The sequence below is a fragment of the Prunus avium genome, chromosome 6 (assembly GCF_965620075.1).
Source record: "Prunus avium chromosome 6, drPruAviu1.hap1.1, whole genome shotgun sequence".
NCBI classification, from domain to species: Eukaryota; Viridiplantae; Streptophyta; class Magnoliopsida; order Rosales; family Rosaceae; genus Prunus; species Prunus avium.
In genome coordinates, this window is record NC_142289.1 from 8,304,554 (window position 1) to 8,318,833 (window position 14,280).

Genomic DNA, 14,280 nt, shown 5'->3' on the forward strand with positions numbered 1-14,280 from the left:
AATAAGAAGCCTAATGAAGTTCAGCACTTACAATTCTTTTTTGGTGCCTTATCCGTTGCGTGCTTTTGATATCGTAATTTGAACCATTCATTTTTTAAGTCTTATCTAATGATTATATTGTTAACGAATCGATCATTCTGAATCATGAGATCGTAAATGTACTCCTAATGAAACACTAGGTAATCACGTGCGAATCATATAGCACCACACATAGCAGTATCTAGATCATAAAACTAAAAGATTAGATCATAGCTAACCTTTTAAAATAAGCAAAATATAACACTACATTTAGAAATCATGTCATTTAAGGCAACGTCCCAACTATGAAACATCTCAAAACCAAACAGGAACCAAATTATACAAATGAAACAGTTCAAATTCAAGTTATAATCACAAGATATTAAGTCAAAGATCTTGCGTTCATCTTAAATACACATGTCTTCTAGCTCCACGCACCAGCAGTGACCTGGTACTATATCTGAAAACACTGCATGATGATCATGATGAGTAAGTACTATCAATGACAGCAACATGTGATGATGATGTACACGTATATAAATCATCGCCATGATGATGATCATGATGGAATGGATGGTGGATGGTGCAGGTATAGCATGCATCACAGATGATCCACATCCACAGTCGTCCTTGTTGGGTCCCTCATTTCCTCCCACAGGGAAACCCAGCGAGAGAGCGACAGAGGAGAGGAGAGGAGGTGTCACGGACTGTCCTTTCTCCTCTCAAAGTGTATATCTCGGGAAACGCAAAAACTCACCCACAATATGTCTCCCTTAATATTAATATTAACTTATTTTGTTCCAGCTTTAATTATGACAATAATCATTTTAAAGCTGATCAAATTCAAAAGGCAAGTGACTTTCTGAGAGATTAACCTTTTTGATCTGCCTATGCCTTTGTTAGCTTCCACAATGCCTTTTTCAATTTACACACCCTTTTAAAAATTCATATTTCATTATAATATTATTTCTAAACATAATTGGAGTTTGAGCTCACAAAACAACAAAACGCACACTACCCTACACATTCTGCTTTCCCTTGCAGCTAGGCTAGCTCATGACTCTGCCTCTTACACACTTCCACTCTTGTGTACGTGTGACTGTGAAAGAGGGGAGAGAGAGAGAGAGGAGAGAGAGGGTGGTGGCCCATCAAATATATGGCTGACCGACTTTGAGGATATGAGCTAGATAAAGGAGAGACTTATACGCGTAAGACGAAGACTGCAGAGAAGAAAGAGAGAGGTGAGCTATAGGGAAAAGAGATAAAACACATATATTAGAAATATTCTCTTTGAGCCATCATGGGTTTTGGTTTTTTCTCTTAGAAATCAAACAGACAAAGGCAACAAAAACCAGACCATCATCGCCATCTCTCTCTCCTCTACTGTCTTATATTTTTGTGAGGGTTTTTGTAATTTACAGTACCTCTCAACAACACACTTGACTTGGGTTTTGGCAGAATCGGAGTGTGTCTTCAGAAAAACCTTTGTTTTCTTTTTGTTGCTTTTCCAAAGCTAGTCCTTTGTGGTGACTAGACAACAAGAGGGAACAGTTTTGAGCTGAATCCCAGAGAGAGAGAGAGGGATATGCAAATGATGTCCGGTGATGGGTTTTCGATTATCCCTTCTGCCATTGATGGGTTTACTCAAGAACATCAGCTGAATGCAAACCCTAGCAGCCGGAAACCCAATCCCAATAACCCTGTGGCCAAGAAGAAGAGAAATCTACCAGGAACACCAGGCAAGCAATATTCAAGCTTGCTCATTTACCCTTTTTATTTATTTATAATAAATATTTAATAATCTTCTTCTTCAAGTTCCAAATTACTAGTACTGATTTTTTTTTAAATGGGTTTTAAGTATTTTATTTGATTTCTTTGTGTGAACAGATCCAGATGCTGAGGTTGTTGCTTTGTCTCCGACGACCCTAATGGCCACAAACCGATTCGTCTGCGAGATATGCAACAAGGGCTTCCAGAGAGACCAGAATTTACAGCTTCATCGGAGGGGCCACAACCTTCCATGGAAGCTGAAGCAAAGATTGAACAAAGAGGTGAAGAAGAAGGTGTATATTTGCCCTGAGAAGAGCTGCGTCCACCACGATCCGTCGAGAGCTCTAGGCGACCTCACCGGAATAAAGAAGCATTTCAGCAGAAAACACGGTGAGAAGAAGTGGAAGTGCGACAAGTGTTCGAAGAAATACGCAGTCCAATCGGATTGGAAAGCTCACTCCAAGACCTGTGGGACGAGGGAGTATAAGTGTGACTGTGGAACCCTCTTTTCCAGGTAAATATATATTTTTCCAAATTTTTATTTTTGGGTTTTGTTATGTTAATGTAGGAGAATTGAATGCTCATCATTTGTATATGGATTTAATGCGTTTTTGGGTTTGAATTTAATGCAACATATATATATGATTGGGTAATAAATGGGGTTTGGTTTTTTTTTTTTTTGTTGGAAATTAAACAGGAAAGATAGCTTCATCACCCACAGAGCTTTTTGTGATGCCCTAACTGAAGAGAGTGCTAGGCTCACTTCTTCAGTTGCTGGAGCTGCAACCAATCTCAATTTCGGAAACGAAACAATGTTAAACAACACCATGATGCATAATAGTCATGCAGTTCAAGACGATGTGTCTCAAATTTCTCAGTATGGCCAAGGTTTGATCAGGCAAGATTTCAATGGATTGGATCATCATCATCATCAGCATGAGAAGCCAAGCTTGTCACTTTGGCTGAATCAGCAGCAGGCAAATAGTAATTCTCATCAGCTGAATCTCATGGACAATATGGCAGCAAATCCCAATCAGCTTTATGTAACATCATCAAGCTCCACTGCTTTTCCAGATATGGCTCAAATGCCATCAGCCAACAATCTCAATCAGCTCTTTGGCTCACCAAACGCTATGTCTACTTTTGGAAGCTCAAACACCAATCTTTTTGGCTCAGGCAGTGCTTCAAGTTCTACTTCCACAAGTGCCGCAAATAATCTCTCCTTATCATCACCAATTCAAGAAGGTGGGATTCATAAGGGAAACAGTAATCTGGTGGGCAGCGGCGGCTTATCAAAGCCGCCTGCAGCCCCAATGTCTGCCACAGCACTTCTTCAAAAAGCAGCACAATTGGGTTCAACCAGAAGCAGCAACAACAACAACCAAGGCAGCAGCAGCAGCAGCAGCTTGGGTGTAAACGTAATGAGCTCATCACCATCTTCTTCAAACACTTTGATCAGGAGCTTCAGCTCCAATATGAACCAAAATCGATCAAACGAGCTGCACCAAATTGTTCAAAATGCAAACCAATCAGGCGGTGGCGGTGCAAACTCAAACACAAGTTCTACTCTTGAGCAGCTCATGAACAACATCACTCATCGGGGTTCGAGCACAATTGGAAATCTTGATCATCAAAACAGTCTAACCAGAGACTTCTTGGGCATGGGAGGAGGAGGAGGAGCAGCAGATCAATTATCTCATAACAACAGGCCAATGTTCTCACCACAAGAGCTTGCCAAGTTTGCATCTTCAATGAGCCAATTCACTGGCAACCACTAGGGGAGGTTTAATGTTTTTGACACGTTCAAGCAAACTCAGACTGAGTCGGGACCGAGTGGAAAAGTTTGAAACTCAGCTGGGGACCGCAAGGGGGTGGATGGATCAATAATAAGAGAGAGAGTTGGGGCTGCCTCTGTCTCTGGACGCAACAGGCAAATTGTGGTCACAAAGCTACAGCTAGAGAGATCATATTGAGTTTCTGGGTTATGGGGTGGGACCCAATTAATGTTCATATTTTTGCATGTCTGAAAGTGACGAAACGAAAAGCAAACTCCAAGTCATTATGTTTTTGTGTATGTTTGTTATTTTTGCCTTTTTTAGGTTTGCCTTTTGAGAGATGAGAGAGATATTTTCTCCTTTTTTTTCTTCTTCTTCTGCTGCTGCTTGCTGCTGGTTCAGTGGCTTTGTGGCTTTGTGGCTCTGCAATCTCTTCTTTTTAAAAATGAACAGAGTGCACAGAAAACTACGTGAGAGATCATATATATGGTTTGACCGTTTGTCAACGTTGGTGGGTTTTACTTAAAAAAGTTAAAAAGAGAGACTAGTTAATAATAATTATTAAAGATGATGGCTTTTGTTGCAATTTGTTTAAGGCAACGTGCATGCACCGGTGGTTTTGTGTTTGATTCATTTGATAATCATAAAGGGCACGTAATAATTTCTTTCTTTTTTGTTGTTGACAAAGACGATATACTAAATTACCTTAACGTAAAGAGAGGGAATCAAACTCGAATATCAGAGGCCAAACACAACGTCTTAACCAACCACCCTATACTCACATTTGCAAGTGCACCTAACAATTGAGACGTAGCTAAATATGCAGAAAAAAAAAAACTAGAGAGAGAAAGAGAAAGAGAGAGAAGTCGTTTGTGACGGTGTAGGCAGAATCTAGCTTAGCAGCATGCCGCCGGATTGCTCATGATGTCAAATTAAAAGAAGAAAAAGAAAAGAACAAATTGGGGCCAGGACAGCTGTGTGATTTCATTGTCAATTGCCCACTTGATGGCTTGGGTAGAATCACGGAATGAATTCTTATAAAGAATTACCTCGTGTTCAAAACATTTACTCTCACGTGATTTACAGTTGAAGACAATTTGAGGCATGGATGGTAGTCTTTCAAAGTCTCCTATTGAATTGTGCCGATATTTTCTTCAATTTTACTATTTTTGGTGGAATTCAAGTGAGAAAAATATATATTGTCAATGCTGGGCAATTATTCACTTGATGTGTGTGTGGACAATTTGATTCAAAATTCTTAGCAATCCATTCATTTTTGCATTATTGAATTTTTATTTTTTTATTTTTATTTTTTGTTGAGATTGGAGACTAGCTTACTTGCAAGTTTGCAAAATATTAACCTACTTGCATCAAATTGTTGACTACATTTTCGATTATAGTGTGAGAAATATAACATTGATATTGTTCCGAACTTAATGACGTTGTGTTTTAGGGTTTGAGGTTTTACCTAACTAGTTATCTAATGTGAAAGATGATTGTAGTTTGATTTGTAATTGTTAATCATAAGGAAAACGACACGTGATTGTCGACCATTTAGCATTATGATGAGTTGACACAGTTGCATTGCTGAAATTCAAAGTAGAAAATGAACTCTTTAATAGTCTCTTAATCTACTTGCTTAGGAATTAAGATAAGCCCATGACAAGAGAGCTTGACTTTAGCTCTCACTTTTCAGCCATTACAAAACTAGTTTCCTATCTTGTTGGCGTTCATTTATTTAATTTATTTCTAATGTTTTTATTAAAACTTTCTAATATGTGTATATGAGAAATTTAGATATATAGTTAACCAATTTCTTCTATGTCGATATCCAAATGTTATTACTGTGCACATGTTATTGTAAATAGGAAGGAGAGCCTCCGCATAGTAATAATGTCCAGACGTGCGTATATAAGAAAATATGTATAGTTAACAACAACCTTGGAAATTAGATAATAAATGAGAATATTTTCGGTTCCAACGTGGGATCCTCGGAAAAAGCACCATGAAAACGTCGTTGATGTCCCAAAAACCAAACCTGTTTGATATTCCCCACTCATCATCTCATCTGCCATGGAAAATTTAAAAACTCAAATCACCAAAACAGAAATGTTTCCTCAGACAATTTTGTTTCGGGTGAAATGAAAAGACTGGGTGAGTGAGTGAGTGAGTGAATGGTGACCCTTATTTTCAGGTAAAAGGTCCTTTCATAGGGTACTAGTGTTGCCCTATCTATGAAACCGTTGCAGGGCACTGTGTACCAAAACAAGACCTTTGACTTCCCCCTATCTTTGTTTCTTTTGTTTAATAATTTGGGGTAGAGCCCTACTTGTAGTAGGGACTAGGGAGATGGAAAGGGCAGTTTGTGTTAGAATTGCTGCAACTTTTAACCCCCCAAACCCAATGGTCCTGCAAATTTGCACCAACACGAAAAGAAAACGATTTTTAAAAACAATTTCACAACTTTATCGTGTAATGAGTTTGACCTTTTTATTGGTACTTGTCATGACTAGCTTTTTGAGACCCGGGTCGAGAGCTTTTCCCTTTTCAAGTTTGAGGTGTTGATTTCAAGTAAACATTCTATTACTTTTATAACATGTTTTGAGCTATGAAACAAGTTTTGAGCACAAACTTATAAAACAACTTCTAGATTCTTGAACATGTATAAATATTAAATAATGGCAGTATTTCCTTTATACTTGATGAACATGTAACATGTTATTCTAAGAACATAGAGATTCTTTTTCCTCTTTTAAGACCAAAATGATCAAATTACTTACTTTGCCCTTGGCGGTGAAGCTAACAACACCGTCCTTCCCATCCCTTATACTTCTAATACCAATAGTATTCTCTTATAGATAATTTGACACGTTACATTATTAGAATGCCGAAACATAATCTCGATGAACAGTCTAACAAGAATCATAGTAACCGTTTCAAGTCAGAGACGGGTTTAGCAACTTATGTTAGGGTGGAGTGAAGTACACTACACTCCATACACTCGTTAGACTCGTGTCCATCTCAGGTCACTTGTTGGAAACTTTGGCTTAATCAGATTTAACAAACGATTGAGGCCTTACATAGGCCCAATAAGGTTTCTATATGGGCTGCAAAGGCCCAATAACTTTTTGTTTATTGTAGTCACCCAATATTTGTTTCTATATGGGCTTTTGCCAATGAGGGTTGTGTTTAAACTCCACCAAATTTTGGGCTTTGCAATTTCGAAGAAGAATGGACTTGCACCTCTTCATGACGTGGCAGGTCATGACTGGTGCCAACAGAACTCTCGGTTAGTCGAAGGAGGAAAATCCACGTGGAGTTAAGCGATAGGCCCTAGTAACGTGGAACGAATACACCTCTCTTCCTCTAGCTTACTATTAAACGCAAGTTATGCAAATTTATGTTGGTATTAACATTAAATCATTTTGTTCATAAAATACACATAAATAAAATTTATGCTCAAACTTTGTTTCAGAATTGAGGGATAGAGAGAGAGAGAGAGAGAGAGAGAGAGAGAGAGAGGGAGAGGGGAAGGGTGACGGTTTGGAGTTGTTCATTCGCCATGGATATGGTGGCCTGGAGAGGCTTGATGTACACAGGGTTCATACTGCATTTCGTCTTTGTCTGCCAGCTCCTCCTTCTTCAACCTCTGGTTTCAGCTCTAGGTCTGTTTCACTCACTCTTTGATCTATATCTTCATGCCTTTTGTTTGAATTTATTCATTGATCTAACGCTTCATGTTAAATTCCGCACTTTTTTTTAGTTGGGTGGTCTTATTTGTTGCGCCAAATTTGAAAGATCCTTGCTTTGTGGTTGTTTAGGGTTAACAGTGTTCTGGGCTTTAGTGAAAATTAAACTATATGTTGCATTCATTGCGCTTGTATTCTTCAATGGTTCTGTAGGTAGCCATTGTACTAGAGAGAGTACATGGTGGTTTTGTATTTGTCAATTTTGCATTCTGGGCTTTAACTAGATTGCAGCATAGCCATATCCATCAGAGAATCAATGTTTATACATGGGATGGGAACGAACCTTGTACTATGTCTATGTGTAGCCCTTTTAGAAGGGTATAGCTCTGTTTGTTTATGATCCTCTTTTGGCCCGTCTTAGGTTGATAAGAAGTTTTGTATGTAAATGAGTGCAGTACCCTAAATTAAGTATACTATGGTTGAATAAGGGTTAGAGCGACATGTTTAACAGTAGGAATATTCACTTTTAAGAATTATTTTTTTTTCGCATAATGGAAATGGTAATTATATTGGTGGAGAAAAAAGGAATTAACTCCCCGATTCTACAGTTTTAGTAGAAAATCGGGAAATTGGAAGTCTAGAGGAATGGTGTCTTAATAAGTACACAATATTGATTCGTATGGAGTTGGCATGTTAGTTTGAATATTCTGTGACTACACAGATGCCAAGCCTGCTATGTTTTTTGTTTGTTAAGTTTCTATAAATGGCTTGGTACGTATGTGTGTTGATAATGGCTTACATAACGTGAATCTCGCATGTGCAGATGGCAAACCAGGCAATGCAGCTGAGTTGTTTGAGAGGGTTTCACAGAGTATAAAGGTGAAGCGATATAGTGAGGCACTTAATGATCTTAATGCTGCTATAGAGGCAGATCCAACACTTTCAGAAGCATATTACCATCGTGCATCCGTTCTTCGGCATATATGCAGGTACTTCTACGATTACGTTACTTCTTTACCATAATTGTTATTTTTTTAAATAATTACCATTCTCAGGAAACGGAGTATATTTGGTTTGTTTTAAAGAATGTTTCAGCATTTATCATTTTCTATTTAAATCTTCAGTGAAAATAAGAATGTTAATGAGAGCAGATATCTTTTGACTCTATGAGATTTAGGAATACTGAATACATGATGTGTGAAGATATTTGGGTTGCCTCAACTACGCGTTCCTTTCAGACCTCCCTTCTTAAATTATCAATTACTGTCTTCGGTACTAGTTCATCTATAACAAAGTTTTTATTTCTAAGATTGATCCATCCGTTCCTTTAACATCTATAGCTCCACTTTTTCCCCAACTTATATTGTTCCTTATTATTAAAAAAACCCCTTTTCTTTTCCAATTGCTGTGGTTGTACTCCATTGCTTTTATCATTGCGATCTACTTTGATATAATTAGTATGGTCCCGAGGCCCATTGTCTCAAAGCTTCCAAGTGCAGCATCCAAATCATGTCTGTGTGTGCTCAAAAGCAACTGAACCATGGGCTTTTGTCTATAGTCGTTCATGCATTTTACAACTGGGCTACAGCTATTCAGCTGCCAAAATACTGATGATTAGACCAAAATTGTTGATCTTCAGCTTAACTCAATGGTCGATTCAACTTTTATCCTTTGTATGTTTTCATTAGGTGTAAGTTGAGACAGACAGTGGCAGAAAATAAAAAATATCAATAACTTACATAGCTTTTATTGATTTCAGAACCTTTTCAAAATCCTCTCTTCTCCCTTTCCTTTCCAATTTCTGATTGGAAAATTATATGATTCAGGCGCTTTTTGGCTGATGTAGATATGAGGAATCAGAGAAGAGCTACAAAAAGTATTTGGAGCTAAAACCACGGGAATCAGTTGCAGAAAAGGAGCTTTCGCAATTAATTCAGTCTCAGAATGCTCTGGAGACAGCTTTGAGTCTCTCTGAATCAGGCGACTATGCGAAATCTTTGGAGTACGTTGAAAAAGTTGTACTGGTTTTCTCTCCAGCATGCTCAAAGGTAATCAAATCTATTTCTTTTCCTTTTTTGTCATTATCATTTGTTTGATTTCAGTTCCATGTAGTTATACATCATACCCAAACAGCTCGTTTGCTGATTGTAGAGAGTTGGTATTAAGGATCTTATAAATTCAGTACTCTATTGACCTCATAATCATGAGCACATTGTTTCTTGTAGGCCAAACTGCTGAAGGTGAGATTGTTGTTAGCAACTAAAGACTATTCTGGTGTCATTGCTGAGGCTGGGTACATTCTCAAAGAAGATGAGGATAATCTGGAGGCATTATTACTCCGTGGCCGTGCCTACTACTATTTAGCTGATCATGATGTTGCTCAGAGGTTTGATTAGCACCCTGTTAAATTTTGAGTAATTTCTTTATAATTTGGTTAGAGTAAAATGAATATATACAATTTCTTTAGGCATTACCAAAAGGGTCTCCGCCTAGATCCAGAGCATGGTGAACTGAAGAAAGCGTATTTCGGACTGAAAAACTTACTCAAGAAGACTAAAAGTGTAAGTCCTAACAATTGTTTTTTGATTTTTCTTTTTGTTGACTTTTCCTCTTCTTCCCCAACGGCTAGGGAATGCCAAGAAGTTTGGCAATGGTAGTGAAACTATTTCATAAGTTGGCCTTCTTTAGAGCCTGCGTGAACCATTACCATGTTATGCATCATGTGGAGATCTCTTTCAGACAATTTTTCTTTATGCAGGCAGAGGATAATGTAAATAAGGGCAAGCTGCGCCTTGCAGTAGAGGAATTTAAGGCAGCCCTAGCATTGGACCCTAATCATCTTGCACATAATGTGCATCTTCATCTTGGCTTGTGTAAAGCCTTAGTCAAGCTTGGCAGGGGAAAGGATGCTTTAAGTAGTTGCAATGAAGCACTTAAAATTGATGAGGAGCTTCTTGAAGCTTTAGTTCAGGTTCGCTGGTGCTTCTGTTATGCCCTGTTTTCCTCAGCATTCATAGAATTTAATATTAGTGTATCATTTAGTGTAAAATATGGCTGTCCTCAAGTTTATTTACTAAATTTTGTGTTTACAGAGGGGTGAAGCTAAACTTCTGACAGAGGATTGGGAGGGAGCTGTGGAAGATCTCAAATCAGCAGCTCAGCGATCACCTCAGGTTAGCCATTATGTTTACTCTGTTGCAGCTGCTGGATTAGTGCTTTAATAAGTAATATGATGCACATAACAATAGATAAACTTAGCTAGATTAGAAGCCAAATATTTATGTCTTGTTCTGTGGATAGGTATACCATTAACAATATTATATCAATGTAACTGTGTGTTAAGTGTGCTATACGACCATAACTTCGGGTGTGTGCATGAGTTTCTGTGCACTTGCGTCCATTAATGTAATGTTGATAAATTTCTTGGATTAATTTTTTTCTTATTGTGCAGGATATGAATATTCGAGAAGCATTGATGAAGGCCGAGAAAGCCTTAAAGATGAGCAAACGTAAAGACTGGTACAAGATTTTGGGAGTTTCAAAGACTGCATCAATTTCAGAGATTAAAAAAGCCTACAAGAAGCTTGCTTTGCAGTGGCATCCAGATAAAAATGTTGAGAATAGACAAGAAGCAGAGGAAAAGTTCAGAGAAATTGCTGCTGCATATGAGGTCTGAATATTTTCCCTGAAGCTCTTTTTAATCTTCCCTTCCTATTGAGCTTTAACCTTAACTAGATTTTCCACACTTATTTGCTGCAATAAAGGAATCTTACATGTGGACTTCTTGGTTCCGTCTTACCCTTATATAATCCTTTACAGGTTCTGGGAGATGAAGACAAACGTACAAAATATGATAGAGGTGAAGATATTGAAGATATGGGAATGGGCGGCGGCGGCGGTGGCGGTGGCGGTTTTAACCCTTTTGGTGGCGGCTCACAACAATTTACATTTACTTTCGAAGGGGGCTTCCCTGGCGGTGGCGGTGGTGGTGGTGGATTTGGAGGAGGCTTTCCTGGTGGATTCGACTTCCAGTTTTGATTTCCAGTAAAGAATGGAGCTCCTCTCCCCATGCTTGCACAAAAGAGAGCCATAAACTGTGTCATTCTAGGGGAGCACCAAAGCAGTTTTACTAATTGATGACAGGTTTTTGGTGAGATATACTTCAGCCACCCCAAAAGGGCTTCATAGTTGTTACATGGATTTTTTTTCCATTGAGAGTTGCTACGCGGAACATCACGAGTCTAGAACAACTTGTATTAGTTGATTAAATGAAATTGGTGAGACCATTTCTGTATATGTTGCATGTACCCTTTTCGATAATGGGTTCTCATCAGACTTGAACATGCATGGTTCTGGATAGCAGTTGAGTTTATTTAGTGAATTTTTTCAATAACAAAAGATTCAGTATATACTCAGAAAAGTGTATTTTATTGGATGATTAGTTTATACCACAGCAAATGTTTGCGAATCGTTTTATGATATCACTTATTGTCACCTAATTTGTTAGTGCAACTCAAAACTATATAGTTTTTATTTATCTCTGGACAATCTCTGTGTGAATGATTTAGAAGATCCAAAAGCAAAAATAGTGGAATTTGCTAGCAGCAACAAAATGGAGGCAGTCAATCAATAATATAGATTGATTCCCTATTGCCGTAAAATCTAATGATGTTTGACTCTTATAAGCTATGCTGCTCTTTCCCTATGTTTGTTTAGTGGCATCAAATTCCTCAGTTTTTTATATATCGTATGATGAAGCAGAAAATGTTATTTCTAGTTACAACAGTTCTACTGCATAACAATCATTAGGATGAAGATGCATGGCTTTCCTTACTGCAACTCCAGGGAGACATCTATGAACACATAGGGTTGAGAGGAGGAGTTTATTCAAAAGAACAATGTCCAATTTAATTTCAAATCATAACAGTTGTACAAAATTCTTAGCAGAAATACAGAAAACAAAACAAAACAAAACAAAACAAAACAAAAGTTCAGATGACCACAGCAATTCAACTCAACATCTCAACATCACAAGAAAACTGCTGCAAGAATTGCTGCTAACCCCGTGGATACTGCTATCATTCCATGGTGTTTCAGCCCCATTGCAGCAGATGCATCCGGGGTACTGCCGGTGTCCGATGACCCTGAAGGGGCATCAGCCCCTTTAACACTTTTTTTGGGTGCAGATGGCGCCGGAGCCGGTGCTGCTGGGCCAAAAATGTTCAAAGGAAGGAGCACCTGGTCCACCTGATACACAGCTAGCTGATTGTCAGTAAATATGGTATTAGCCACAGTTGCATTGACAACCCCTGTTGTTATGTTCACTTGGTTCCCTGCTGTGGTCACATTTAATGGGAACTGGCCATCATTGCTATTTCCAGCTTGTGTATGCAAAGGGTTGGAGACAGTTTGGAACTGTGAGACCGAAAAGAAATTCGGTAGGACGTGAAATTGCATAAGCTGCAACTTTTGCTGTTCTGAAATGGAGTTTAGCGTGCCAGATTTGAGGCTGGAAAAGGCATTATCAGTTGGTGCAAAGAGGGTGATGCCCTGGTTTGAGGTGCTGAGCTGTGTGTTGATTTGGTCAGACATCCTGGTGCTTTTCAGTAGCTTAATCAAGGTGGTGAATTGACCAGCCTTCTCAAGAATAGCAGTCACATTGGTTGCTGATGGTGCAGGGGCTGCTGCTGGAGACTGAGCAGAAACTGTGGCTGAGTGGAGGAAGATGATCAAAGTGAACAATGTAAAGAAAGATAAGGCTGCCATCCCTTATTTTTATGTTTTTGGCTTGGTGGGTTTTGATCAGAAAGAGAAGGTGGAGGAGATGGGCTAAGGTTGGAGAGGAGTGAGGGTATATATTGTGTGGGTGTGACTAAAAGAGAGTGGGAAGTTAGGTGAAAGGGAGTCATTTTAAGGTAGCAAGACAATGTCATCTGAAGCCAATATCCATCTTTTTCTTGGTAAGAAAGAGGAACAGTGAAGGAGAGATTGAGTTTTGCTTAGTGGGGCAGGAAAACATAGCTGGATATGTGATTGAAGGGAGTGGGGTACAATAAGTGAGAATGATGAAGGTTTTTTGCTTCCTGTTTGGTGCAACTTCAAAAGAGAAAGCTTGAAGTTCAAGTTTTCATAATAAGCAGTTAGGGTGGGACCAATTTTTGCAATTCTTTGATTCTTGGTGACCCTTGAAATTGATATAAGATTCAAAGGGAAGGGGAAGTGTCACTGCCATGAACAATTCCATGATAACAGTAAATTTTCTGATAAATTTTCTGACTACCAGTATAATCTGATCTAAGCATTTGTCTTGGCTCAAATAACATGTGAGACAAATTAATTAACAACTAAACAAGGGTTAAGTCTAGAATTTGAAACTCCAACTATGAAATGACCTTTTTGAGATACATGCATGTAAATGAAGGATTAGATGAGATTAAACTCTCATTAACAGACAATAAGCATCTATATTCATCTTAATTACTAATTACTGATATCATAATCATTTTTAGCATGGCCGTTGGAAATTTAAGTATCCTCTTTAAGCAAACTGAAGAAAAACAGTTCAGCAGGCAATCATTTTCAACCATTTCCTCTGATGTGTTACATCCTTCCAATATCAAGATTAGATCCAATAACCACCAATGGGTCCTCCATTAATTCTATGGTCAAGAACTTTTTCAACTATGTTTATTGTGTATTGTACTAGTATTATATTATGATATCAAAGCGGGCTTGAGATCCAAATTTGTTCAAGTTTTGGAACAAATTGGGCTGGTCTATATTCCAAGTGGACCCTAGTTGTAAAATCTCTTTTGTTAAGCTTGTTGATTCTTTTCAAACTTGGCCCAGACAGATTCATGTTGAAGTAAGTACTTTTTTCGAAAGCAGGCTAATTCTAATCTGAGCTCTTTATGTACTTGCAAAACCCAAGGGGCCATCCTTGCATTCACAATGGATGCATATTGCAATGCAGCAATTCTCTCCCTTCTCTTCTAAAAATAATTCCAGTATTTGCCAAACCTTTTCTG

At 38.4% G+C, this 14,280-nt stretch overlaps 3 protein-coding genes across 3 annotated transcripts; 2 read left to right on the forward strand and 1 right to left on the reverse strand.

Annotated features, from left to right (window-relative positions):
- The first annotated feature begins 1,229 nt into the window (after window positions 1-1,229).
- LOC110750704 (zinc finger protein JACKDAW-like) lies at window positions 1,230-3,930 on the forward strand. The gene is made up of 3 exons (XM_021951072.2): window positions 1,230-1,757; window positions 1,906-2,302; window positions 2,486-3,930. The coding sequence occupies exons 1-3, from the start codon at window positions 1,604-1,606 to the stop codon at window positions 3,564-3,566; spliced, it is 1,632 nt and encodes a 543-aa protein (XP_021806764.2). The 5' UTR covers window positions 1,230-1,603; the 3' UTR covers window positions 3,567-3,930.
- A 3,054-nt stretch (window positions 3,931-6,984) lies between these two features.
- On the forward strand, window positions 6,985-11,731 carry P58IPK (DnaJ P58IPK-like protein). Its single transcript, XM_021951095.2, has 9 exons — window positions 6,985-7,228; window positions 8,076-8,241; window positions 9,099-9,300; window positions 9,478-9,638; window positions 9,720-9,813; window positions 10,011-10,223; window positions 10,345-10,425; window positions 10,704-10,922; window positions 11,072-11,731. Exons 1-9 carry the CDS (start codon window positions 7,126-7,128, stop codon window positions 11,288-11,290), a joined length of 1,458 nt encoding a protein of 485 aa, XP_021806787.2. The 5' UTR covers window positions 6,985-7,125; the 3' UTR covers window positions 11,291-11,731.
- A 403-nt stretch (window positions 11,732-12,134) lies between these two features.
- FLA11 (FASCICLIN-like arabinogalactan-protein 11) lies at window positions 12,135-13,121 on the reverse strand. The gene has a single exon (XM_021951087.2). The coding sequence runs from the start codon at window positions 13,016-13,018 to the stop codon at window positions 12,281-12,283; it is 738 nt and encodes a 245-aa protein (XP_021806779.2). The 5' UTR covers window positions 13,019-13,121; the 3' UTR covers window positions 12,135-12,280.
- Between the last annotated feature and the right edge of the window lie 1,159 nt (window positions 13,122-14,280).

Bases quoted from the DNA above. Each gene is read 5' to 3' on its own strand.
- LOC110750704 (XM_021951072.2), top strand. From the start codon at position 1,604: ATGCAAATGATGTCCGGTGATGGGTTTTCGATTATCCCTTCTGCCATT. The intron at 1,758-1,905 runs GCAAGCAATATT...TTGTGTGAACAG, and splicing joins AAATCTACCAGGAACACCAG to ATCCAGATGCTGAGGTTGTT. The intron at 2,303-2,485 runs GTAAATATATAT...GAAATTAAACAG, and splicing joins TGTGGAACCCTCTTTTCCAG to GAAAGATAGCTTCATCACCC.
- P58IPK (XM_021951095.2), top strand. From the start codon at position 7,126: ATGGATATGGTGGCCTGGAGAGGCTTGATGTACACAGGGTTCATACTG. The intron at 7,229-8,075 runs GTCTGTTTCACT...TCGCATGTGCAG, and splicing joins ACCTCTGGTTTCAGCTCTAG to ATGGCAAACCAGGCAATGCA. The intron at 10,426-10,703 runs GTTAGCCATTAT...CTTATTGTGCAG, and splicing joins CAGCTCAGCGATCACCTCAG to GATATGAATATTCGAGAAGC.
- FLA11 (XM_021951087.2), bottom strand. From the start codon at position 13,018: ATGGCAGCCTTATCTTTCTTTACATTGTTCACTTTGATCATCTTCCTC.